The 12,500-nt window shown below is 41.1% G+C and overlaps 1 protein-coding gene across 1 annotated transcript in view; it reads right to left on the reverse strand.

Moving 5' to 3' along the window:
• Positions 1-8,003: 8,003 nt before the first annotated feature.
• The window catches only part of clcn6 (chloride channel 6), a 59,915-nt gene continuing 55,418 nt past the window's right edge, over positions 8,004-12,500 (reverse strand). Inside the window, exon 24 of the mRNA XM_063209568.1 lies at positions 8,004-8,285. Coding sequence (XP_063065638.1) covers positions 8,205-8,285 — 81 coding nt within the window. The 3' untranslated portion in view covers positions 8,004-8,204. The remainder of the gene's footprint in view (positions 8,286-12,500) is intronic.

The following is a 12,500-nucleotide window of genomic DNA, read 5'->3' on the forward strand; positions in this document are numbered from 1 at the left end:
GTGTCCTTAACATCCGTGTCCAGGAGCACGGAATTTTTGGAGATCATGTTGCAGCAGCAACAGGCATGCGTGAGGAACCTGATTACGAGGTGATAGATTTGATTCATGTTCCGTCAAGGGATAGAGCTGGGGATTTGTTTTACATTCAGGGTGTGATTTGTAAGGGTTGTTTTTTCCACAAATCTAATCATGGTTTAATGTACCTCCACTGAAATTGCTTCAAATCTGAGTGGCATCCCCACTTCTGTTTTTGACAAATGTGCACCTTGCTTTGTATTCTTTGTATCTTAGCACCCCAGGGACTGTCTGACTCCTGCATAGCATGTCTGACACGGGCGGCCATACTCAAGCTCAGCAATGTACCCACACAAACATACACATTCATCACCTTGTATCCCAGTTTTGTTTTGTACATAAAGGTAGACTAAGACTAAGAAAAATACTGACATATTATGTGTATTGTTGTTAAAAGGTATTAAACCTGACTTATAAAGTGAGTATAAAGTTGTTTTGTTTTAGAATTTTATAGTTTTTAGCATTGTTACAGAATACCCTTTTCTGTTTGGATGATGATGACGCATCAAGATGAACGCGATGCACAAAATGCATTCTGAAAACTCTGGAAATAGTCAGAGGAGCGGCTGTGATATGATAGTCTTAGATAGATAGAACGAGCATTTTATGAGGATCTCTAATACTTATACTCCATGTTTTCAAATGTCTACAGTGGTTGGCCCCTGTAGTTTTATCATTTTAAAAGGCAAAGGTGATCTACAAAACATGTGTGCGAGTGATGTGTTCTCCATTATGGTCACTGTTCAGCACGCCTTCGAAACTTAGTCGACCTTTTAAGAGCATTTTACTCCAAGAGCATTATTATCTTTCAGAGGTGGTTGAGCTGACAAGAACAGACATAACCAAATTCTGTCGCATTTAAATCAAATCTACTCTATTAGCTCACGCAATGAGATAAGAAAATTGTTACATTATATCAACATTTAATTTAAAATGTGACAATGTTTGACTTCCTTCATCACATAGTCTCATTTTTGTCAGTATGCTTGATAGTTTAAGTGTTCGGCAATTATAAGTTTCGTGTGTAGGAAAAAAAAGAACAAAGTGAAATGATTTAGCCCAATTCAGGTGATGGAGTCTGGTGGAGAATGCGATGTGACAGCTTGACCACATTCATTTCCTCAGAGCATCACTAACGCTTACCACCCTGGCCATCACACACACACACATACACACACACACACACACACACACACACACACACACACACACACACACACACACACACACACACACACACACACACACACACACACACACACACACACACACACACACACACACACACCACCCTGCCTATCACACACCAACACACACACACACACCAACACACCAACACACAAACACAGGCCTATATACACACACACACACACACACACACACACACACACACACACACACACCACCCTGCCTGTAATACACCAACACACACGTACACACATACACACGTACACACATACATACATACATACATACATATACCACCCAGCATGTACACACCCATCCTGCACGTCACACACACACACACACACACACACACACACACACACACACACACACACACACACACACACACACACACACACACACACACACACACACACACACACACACACACACACACACACACACACACTACACACACTAGCCTGCTAGTCATACACCAACACAACACGCATGCCCCTTATGTTTCTCTGCACCAATTAATGACCCGCTGGCCTGGATCAATGTCTAACACACACAGGCAGGCAGGCACGCACGCACGCACACACACAGGGCAATTGTTTAACTTTTTATATCTATTATGCCGTTTCAAACATACTTCTGCTTTTTAAATTATGGTCAGACTTAGCTCCAGTTGTGGCTGTTGATAAGGTATACCAAAGATTCCAAGGCACACTGCTGGTGAAGTTTAAAAGCCTTTAATTAAACGGGCTGACGCGTTGCGACTACTGTCTTCTTCAGAGCCTGATACATCTGCTTTTACTTGTGATAAGTGTCACTCCAAGAGTAGACGAGAGGTTTCATTTTTATTCATCTTGAGAGGCCCTGATTAGTCTACAGAGAGATGGGAAGACATGAGGACGACTCACAAATGAGAGGGAGAGAGAGATGAACTCATAGCATTTGGAGCTGAGCTGGTCAGCCACATCACAAGGCAGCTGGAAGCGCAAGCACGCACGCACACACACACACACACACACAAATCAGTCACATCACAAAGCATTGGTCCCACACTCTTCACAGAGAGGACAGACAGGAACTAGATGTTGACAACAGTGACTGCACGTCACAACATAACACAACAAACACATGGGTACTGTTCGCACACACATGGGTAGTGTTCGCACTAGTGGTGTCAACAATGATCGATTCAGCGTTGCAATCCAGTGCGGGACATGGGCGATCCAGAATCAATCTGGCAAGTTCCAGAATCGGCAATTTTTTTTAAGTTTCAATTACTTCCATGGATATTTCGGGAGCAAATGAATGTTAAATTATATAAAAGCACTTCAAAACATTGCAAGACTGATACAGACTGATACAGAAAACAGGCAATAAATTTTTGCTCAGTATCTGACTACTTGTATTGCCTCATCATGACTAATTAAACATTTGCTCTGCTTTCAGTAGAAATGTAAGGCATTGCAATGCATTGCAGAATTGAATCGGATCGGATCGCATAGAATCAAATTGAATCGCTACCTCCCGAATCGTGAGGGCAGTGCCAATCCACACCACTAGTTCGCACACACATGAGCCAATTACAGTGTTCCTCCATCTCTGCAACATTTTCTTGAATTTGTATGTATGACTACATTGGGTAATTTATTAATCTCTCCTTTCAATTATCCATACATTCATCCATCACAGTGATGAGAATCCTGGATTAAGAAGTTACAATCCAGTGCCATAATATATTCCAAATAGTGTATTTGAACACTAAAACGATGTCATATGGGAATATCTGCGACTGGATTGTAGCTTCTGAATTCAGCACATCACTGCCTATATATCCATCCATCCATCTCCATCCACCTCATCCATCCATCCATCCATCCGTTCATTAATTCATTCATTCATTCATTCATTCATTCATTCATTCATTCATCCATCCATCCATCCATCATTAAACACACAGGGACTCAGTTGTTAGCTTGATGGACACAGAGGGGTATTTATTTGGGCGGAGGGGAGGTAAAGGCACAGAATGGAGGTCTCTCGAACCCTGGGACCGCCAACTTTTAACAAGCCATAGGCCACACCCACATACGTACACATGTTGACCACACCCACCTAGAGGACAGCCCCACCCACACCAGGTCAACAAGACCTTAAGATGGCCTCCACAAGCAACCAAAGCTGCAAAAGCTTCAAATACAGTAGTAGACAGACCAACACAAGAATAATCGCAGCATCATCATCATCATCATAATCATAATTATCATCATCATACATACTCTGGCTGACATCCTTTATCATTTGCTCTCTCTCTCTGTCTCACACACACGCACACGCACACACACACACACACACACACACACACACACACACACACACAAGCACACACACAAGCACACGCACAGACACACACCATTGTCACTTGGCAAAGTGATACCTCTTTTTACACACATAAACGAAACATAAACAAAGAGTTGGGACAAAACACTTCTGAGCCCACCCACGTTAGTGACATTAGACATCAGTGCAGCTCCACCCTTAGGGGGCTTACAGAGTGTACGCAAGCCGCATGCGCTGTTGATGCATATTACCACATTCTCCACAGTGACACAAATATCTCCCCCAATGACAATGCATGTAACAAGTGTCAAAAATCACAATGGCAGAGGAGGCGTTTTGGTACGCATTGACGCACGATGGCAGCCGGAACGTAGCGATACATAGCCTTACGGCCATGTACATGTCTACTATGTAAAGCCTCTTATCCAAAAGCCTTTATACTCTGCAGTCACAAACAACGTGGACAGTTATCGACCTAACTTTAACCTGACATTTTATATCAGTAACCTCCTTAAACGCTGGCCCCTCCCTCCCTGCCACTCTCTCTCTTCCACATGCACGCACGCACGCGCGCGCGCACACACACACACACATCGCTCTGGACTACAATGCAATCTAAAATCACTCGAGAGTCTAGAACCCTTTAGAGTACAACGCCTGTTTGCACTGAGGCCCCAAAATCGGACACACAAATCAAGCACACAGATCATTATATTAAGACAAATACATAATCGTCATGGCTATGTATAAAATAAAATAATAACAGTGCCTAAAGGCTGGAATATGCTTGTTTTCTGACCTTGTGCACTTGTATAACCTGTGCGCAACATCAGTGCTCACATTGCTATTGACAATAATAGAGGGATCATCTAGGCAGCTGATAGCCAGTGACCCTTTCAGCTTTTCAGGCTGTTCCGCATCAGTCAGCCAATCAGTACTCGACTAAACTCATCTGTCCGATGCCTGGGTGAAAGGTTAGGCTTCCTTAAAAAAAAATCTTCCATCTGCACCGTCCTTCCATCACTCACCTGCACAATTGTTTGCATGATCGCCATTTAGTGGTTGGGTCAATATTGCGCCATGCTGATGCATCACATTGTTTTGCATTCATATGAGCCATTGCACACAAAAAATGGTTGTGGCAATTCTATTGTGCACAAAATGTAAGCAAGCATATTTCAGCCTTCACGTGCATGGTAGAACAGTTGAAATCATAATGCAACATAAAACATTGTTTTTGCAATATTTCACTTTTCTTTTAAAGCACTTTTGAACGTTTTCGTTATCAGTTGCAGCAGATCAAATTCAAACTCAGGCAACAAAAAAAAATCAACAAAAATAATCTCTTAAATAAACAACAGTAACAATATATAAAAATAAAGCAAAAACAGGAATGCCAGAGATGCATAAATATGTGCCCCTGCTCATCAAGACTTTTAGCATCTTCCTGTTAATAATCTCTACAATAAACACTGACTAACTCCCTTCCCATATGACAAAGAAATAAACAATTACAAAATGATTCCCATACGATATGATGTCAAATATAACGGTATACGAGTCAAACATATGAGTAAGCACACATAATAACCATTCAAATCAACAATGTTTATATGTTGCAAGATAAGCATTGTAAATAGATTGCAGTATGTATGTATGCCTTACTGATACATGAGGAAAGTTATTGTAATAAACCCAGGTATTTTGATAAACAAAGCCCTTTCCCTTCGTTTGTTACTTTCGTTTACACACAAATGGAGGTCTTTTCCTCTGAAAACTAATCTTCCTAAAAACTCTGGCAAAAGTGGAGATTTTGTAAAAACCTGGTTAACATTTGTTTATAAACAGAGAAAAACCGAGATGTGAATGGCACTCTCCTAAAGTCTAATCGTATTTATGACAGCTCTCGGAAGCATATTTATGCGGATTTGCCGACAGTGTGAACGAAAGTATTTTTGGTAAACGTAGGGAAGTAAATGTTTTTTTTTAAATCAATATACCTGGGTATGTATAAATGGCGCTTAAGGAATGCAGCATTTCAAATTGTATGCGCCATACATTGTCAAAACCACATCCACAGTATGAATCATTTTGCAAGTTTTATGAATTTCATTTTCATATGGGCGAGTCCCTTTCACTCATAATAATACCCGTTCTGTGTCCAGTCTATGATCACTAAATGACTAATCATGTCTGAGAGTTGTGCAGTAGTGTTGTGGAATATAATGCTAATAATTGTCTTCTACTTTGCGACTACAGATGACCATTGTGTATATTTTTTCCTGTGAGTTGTTCTGTGCTCTGTGAATGTCGAGACCACCCTGAGTAATAAAAAAAAATCTGGATGGGAAAATCTCAAAATCCTTTCTTACTTCTAGTCAAATCAGGACTAACCACTGGACAAATTGAAATAAGGATGTAAGTTCTTCATTAAGATTAAACAATTTTTGGCTTTTCTATTTCCATTTCTATCGGTCTGTGTGTTGATCATCAAGGAGAGTACAGTAGGCTGAGGTCCCATTACAGTAGCAATTAAATAACAGTTACAATTTCGCAGATGCTTTTATCTAAAGCCACGTACCATATCTTACATCCTCTGACAGGACAGTCCATTGCTTTGAATATAAACTGAAATCATGAACGTATTAACTATGTAGCTGTCAAAATACAAATGGTTAGTTCGTAAGTTACTCATAAGGCCAACCCTGCAAATTTACAGGGTTTATTGTTCATGCTTGAGCACAAAATATTAAGCACTCGCTGCCTGGTAGCTTTAAACAAATATGGCTTAAGGACAATAAAAGGGTAACGCAATTCTGATTTTTAGAAATGTAATGCCAAGAAGGAAATGTAATGCCAAAATATTTTTCAAAACCGTAATTCCGAGAAACGGTAGATTAATCCCAGTACATAGAAATATGTAATACTGCATTATTAAAGGTCTACAGTAAATTTTAAATATATGGAAACTCAAGGTCATGAACTTACAGGAATGTCATGTCAAAACATTTTTAAAAAGCGCAAGTAACTGTTACAGCAACTGTTAAAATGTGTTGCCACCATAAAAAAAAGTAATTTAATTATATGGGAATGCAAAAGAATGATGCAAAAGAAATAGTTCCAATAATTCCCTTTGCTAGCTGCTTGGAAACTCTGGACGTTCTCCACGAACGTCCCAGTAAAAAAAAACGTCTGAAAAATAGGTCCCTCGTCATCTTCCTCCTCCTCCTCCCCCTCATAATCTTCATCTCCCTCATCATCATCAATATGATCCTTATCCTCATCAAAGCTTTGTTCAGAAATGTTAGTGGTTTCATTCAGTCTCTATAGTGCAATGTGAGCTGCTGTACACAGATCATAAAAATAAAAATAATAACACACACATTAGATATAGGCCAAGGTAATAGCAAATAAAAAGTGCTACAGTGAGAATGATAAAGCAGACAGAGTAAAGGATTGGGGCCAGAGTTGTATATAGTAGAAGTAGAGGTGATTTCAGGTTAATTGGGCCACTATTTCCATTCACTTATATGCAAAAAAGGTGACCCAATTTACCTCAATTCACTCTACTCATAGAGATGTAATTACAACTAGGGCTGGGACAATTAATCGACTAATCGACTATAAAAATTAGTCGACAAGAATTTTCATAGTCGACTAATCATTTCATTTAATTCAATGTTTTTTTACTTACTTTACTAATGCTTTATTACTTTATTGAAACCTAAAATTGCCCAGCACGTATGAATTGGACGTTTGACTAATCGACTATTCTAACAAAATATTTGAAAAGATTAATCGGGAGAAAAATAATCATTTAGGACAGCCCTAATTACAACACCAGTGGTTTCAACACACGCAACATGGTTTCAACTTTGTAATAACATGCTACTAGTGTTGTAATTTCATCTGCAAGAGTATTTCTACTGTACTTTATACAACTCTGGTTGGTGGGGGTGGGGGTGGGGTGGGGTTAGAGTAGTGTAGAGGGCTAGGGGCCGGGTGAGGAGAGTGTAGATATTTAACCCCTTCTTGCTCATGTTCCAGTTACAGATAAAGGATAAAGGTTGGGGAAAAGGGAGACCAAAATCCAGTCTGTGTGCCCCAAGTCCTCAGACGTGTATGTCCTCTTTTTAATGTGCATGTGTGTGTGCGTGTAAGTGTGTGCGTGTGTGTGTGTGTGTGTGTGTGTGTGTTGAACTAAAAAGTATGTCATACATGGAGTATGTCAAAAGTGTCAAGAGATAGCGGAGTGTTTTTTTCATGGTCAGTGTGACGAGTGATTGTGATGAGCGAGTCTGTGAGTCCGTGTGTCTGTGTGTGTGTGTTTCTGTGTGTATGTGTGTGTGTGTGTGTGTGTGTGTGTGTGTGTGTGTGTGTGTGTGTGTGTGTGTGTGAGAGACACTATCTGGTTGGTGGTACCATGTGGTGCCAGGAGTAGGCAGCGGAGGGGGGTGGTTTGGTGGGGGGGGGGGCGTTGTCCACGTCCACCCATACATGGCGTGCTGGTCTGTCTGGAGGTGGGTGGGTGGGTGAGTTGGTGGGTGTGGCCTTGGGCCAACTAAACAGTCCAATCGGTGAAGCCAGTGTTATCCTGGCCCCTCCCCTCAGATGGTGATGTAATGCTGTCGGAGTTTGGCCATCAGGTACTCGTGTGTGAGGTTGTGTCTCGTGATGATGCCTACGATCTGTAGATGAGAACCAACACACACACACACACACACACACACGCACACACAAACACACACGCACGCGCACACACACACACGCGCGCACACACAAACGCGCGCACACACACACGCACGCGCGCACACACACACACACACACACACACACACACACTTAGTCTTTCTTCTCACAATGACGTCAAACTATTTTTTTTTTGAGGAAAAGCTATAGGTAGTAAAGGCAACTGATTTCAAGCAGGAAAAAATGGTGTATACATTTACAGTTCAAGACAAAATGATTAGCCCCCCTCCTGACTGTCAACATTTGAGAACTACACACGAACTGTAGATGAGAACCAACACACACACACACATAGCCTTTCTTCTCATAATGACGTCAAATAAATTCTATTTTGAGGTAAAGCAGGTATTAACGACTGATTTCAAGCAGAAAACAATGGTGTATACATATACAGTTCAAGACAAAATTATTAGTCCCCCTCCTGACCACACATACTGTACGTACGTCTTTTGAAGAGTTATTTATATATAAATGACACACATACAAACACACAAACAAACAAACACACACACACACACGCAAAACCCCTGGTGAAATCTTTACTTCCTTGGCAGCGGTAATAAAACATTGCATCAACACATCCAGCTGTGTTTTAATATAATTTTCCACAATAGCCTATAATGGTGAAAAACACAATTCAAGCATGACTCAGCAGGAAGACATGCAGTATAGCGGAGCCCACTCTCTCTCTCTCTCTCTCTCTCTCTCTCTCTCTCTCTCTCTCTCTCTCTCTCTCTCTCTCTCTCTCTCTCTCTCTCTCTCTCTCTCTCTCTCTCTCTCTCTCTCTCTCTCTCTCTATATATATATATGACTCATACCATCAACTCATCCACTACTATAATGCTTAGTCACATAGCATAGTGGTATGCACTACAGGCAAGTATAGGCTACATATGGAGTCATTGTTAACAAGGTGGCCAGTTCTCTTCTGCCTTAAGGCGTATTAAGGCTGCCTTAATCACTGCTTCCTGTTCATTTGAGTATGAATGGCACAATGTATATGCACCATGCTTCCAAATAAAAGGTTTACTGGCATGGCGTTTCGGATGCTCAGTCTTTTGTCAAAGAGCAACGTTGTAACTGTTGAGCCGTTAAAGGGGTATGCCACTATTTTGGGGCTTAATACAGTTAAAATCGTTGGCTGGAGTTTATAAAGGTGGTAAAGTGTCTTATTTTTCATGTAAGCCGTTGTAGCATGCTACACGGATCCATTGACTTTCACTAGCTTAGCGACATGCTCCCTCTTTTAACTTGTCTTATTATATGGTGTGACGCCATCGGTCGAATGCTCCATTCATTTCAACGGGGCTCCCCAACGTTCGCACGTCTGTTATTTTTCGATAACGGACGGGTTGGTCTATAACAGACCGCTGTCAATGGCAACAAGACTTTTCACTGCTAAAGCGACTTTTCAACAAGACTCTAATCAGCTGCTGTGATAGACAACACCTGTTGTTCTGGCTACCTAGCTGTTGCCTAGCGGTGTTCCACAACGGCACTGATAGGCGCAGCAACAATCTTTTGACATGAAAAACTATAGTAAACTTAACATTAAAGGATTTATCCGGAGTTGGAACAAGTTTGCCTGATTTTTGCATGTTTGGGATGAAATACAGTCACTCTAGAGCAAAATCAAGGCAAAAGGATGCGTTTTGAGAAAGTTTGATAATATTACGTTAGCCTCGTTAGCCATATCAGCTATGCAATATGAAAGATGCGGGCATCGTTTTTCGGCGGTTACACACATTTCAAAAACACAACATTTTAAAGTCTTGCACAGCTCAAAACAACGTCACACTTACCTCGTAATATGTTGAGGGTATCCACACATAAACCGAAGTGTCCAAAGTCCTTCATGTATTCTGGAAAGGTCTGCAGAATGTGTTTTGTGAAGCTACTACCTTGAGAATATCTAAATTACGGTCAAGACAACTATTTGACACTAAAGCCCACCAAGTAGATCAGCTGTGGATACTCGCTATGGAAATAATCATAGCTGATGGTGCGACGCACTCGGCAATCTACTTGGTGGACTTTAGTGTCAAATAGTTGTCTTGACCGTAATTTAGATATTCTCAAGGTAGTAGCTTCACAAAACACATTCTGCAGACCTTTCAAGAATACATGAAGGACTTTGGACACTTCGGTTTATGTGTGGATACCCTCAACATATTATGAGGTACGTGTGACGTTGTTTTGAGCTGTGCAAGACTTTAAAATGTTGTGTTTTTGAAATGTGTGTAACTGCCGAAAAACGATGCCCGCATCTTTCATATTGCATAGCTGATATGGCTAACGAGGCTAACGTGATATTATCAAACTTTCTCAAAACGCATCCTTTTGCCTTGATTTTGCTCTAGAGTGACTGTATTTCATCCCAAACATGCAAAAATCAGGCAAACTTGTTCCAACTCCGGATAAATCCTTTAAGTAGGCCTAAAGAAATGTCCCCACCATGTGTGAATCATTTAAGTATATCCATATAATAAGCGGGTTAACGTTCGGCGAGTCGGTCGCTTTGTGGAATAGCAGCACTCCGCGTCGGGGTCTAAAGATTCTCTCTGTCGTGCTGCTATTCCACGGTAGCGACCTTCTCGCCGAACGTTAACCCTTACTTAAAGCAAGACAACGGCTTACATGAAAAATAAGACACTTTACCACCTATATAAACCCTGGCCAATGATTTTAACTGTATTAAGCCCCAAAATAGTGGCATACCCCTTTAAACTTTGTTAGGGAGCATGGAACAGTGTTGAGGCCCTTTATCATTTTCTTTCAGTTATCATCTGCTTTGGTGCACTGATGTATACTACTGATGTTGGAATTCTCTGACTTTTTGGACAATGTAAATGTAAGAATGTCCTTGACGTAAATTGGAAATATACGCAAAATAACAACATGTCACAGTGACCTATACAATAATAATAATGATATGGCCGGAATACCTCACACCTTGTCATTATATCCATGGAGAAGGTCACCTTGCTGGCCAAGAGAAACGGACAGAGCCAACGCATCATGAGGTGCATGAGCTCAACACTGTAGTCTAATGTCATGTTGCAGTTAATACTAGTACAGCGTAAAACCATTGCACACAAGCAGAACAAATGGACAGGTCTAACATGTTATAAGGTGTGCAACAGTGTAGTCTGGTGTAATATAGAAAAGAATGGTTACAATGTATTAAAGGGGTATGCCACTATCTTGGGGCTTAATACAGTTAAAATCGTTGCTACATACTACACGGATCCATTGACTTTCACTAGCTTAGCGACATATTCCCTATTTTAACTTGTCTCTATTTCTTTACCACCTTTATAAACCCCAGCCAACGATTTTAACTGTATTAAGCCCCAAAATAGTGGCATACCCCTTTAATGTAATGTGCACTGGGCTAATACTGTACATGTCGGTGATTGGCAAAGGCCAAATAACCGCACAAATACACCTACCGCAACAAGAGCGAGGTGAGCGACGGAAGTAATTGACTTTGTATTGAGTCGCGCGACAAAAGTGATTCTGGAGACTAGAGCGATTCGCACGCCTTTCCATGACGCGGTTCGGCGACCAGTCGCGACAGCCAATGACTGTACAGAAGTCAGTAACCACAGCCAATGGGAATGTTTGAATGCTTTGCCTGGACATATGCTAGTCGCTTCGATTGCTCGTATCGCTCTTGCTGCACAGAAGCTATTCTCTGTCGCTTCAATCGTGTCGCGGCAGGTCTTATTTGTCCGGTAAGAAGGAATGGTTAGTGGTGTCTGCGGTTTCACCGATCGAAATTCCTAAAAACTCAATCAGCGCACAAGTATGTAGTGTAGTGTCCAACATGTCCCACAGTGTTGTAATAACACAGTCTAGTGTAAAGTAGCAATGCTTCTTTATTGCAATGCCTTACAATGTACTGTATCAAATATAGAGTGCAGGCCTACTATATGAGATGGTGGTATTGTTGTGTGGTGTAGTGTCCTACCTCTCCTACAATGATGGATAACACTGAAGACTAATGTAGTGTAGTAATGTATAGTATAATGTATTGCATTACAATGTATTAATATACTGAGTGCTAGGATAATACTATCCATCATGTGGTGGTATTGTTGTGTGGTGTGGTGTCCTTACCTCTCCCACTGCGATGTGTAACACTGAAGTCC

Source organism: Engraulis encrasicolus, chromosome 10 (assembly GCF_034702125.1).
Source record: "Engraulis encrasicolus isolate BLACKSEA-1 chromosome 10, IST_EnEncr_1.0, whole genome shotgun sequence".
NCBI lineage: Eukaryota > Metazoa > Chordata > Actinopteri > Clupeiformes > Engraulidae > Engraulis > Engraulis encrasicolus.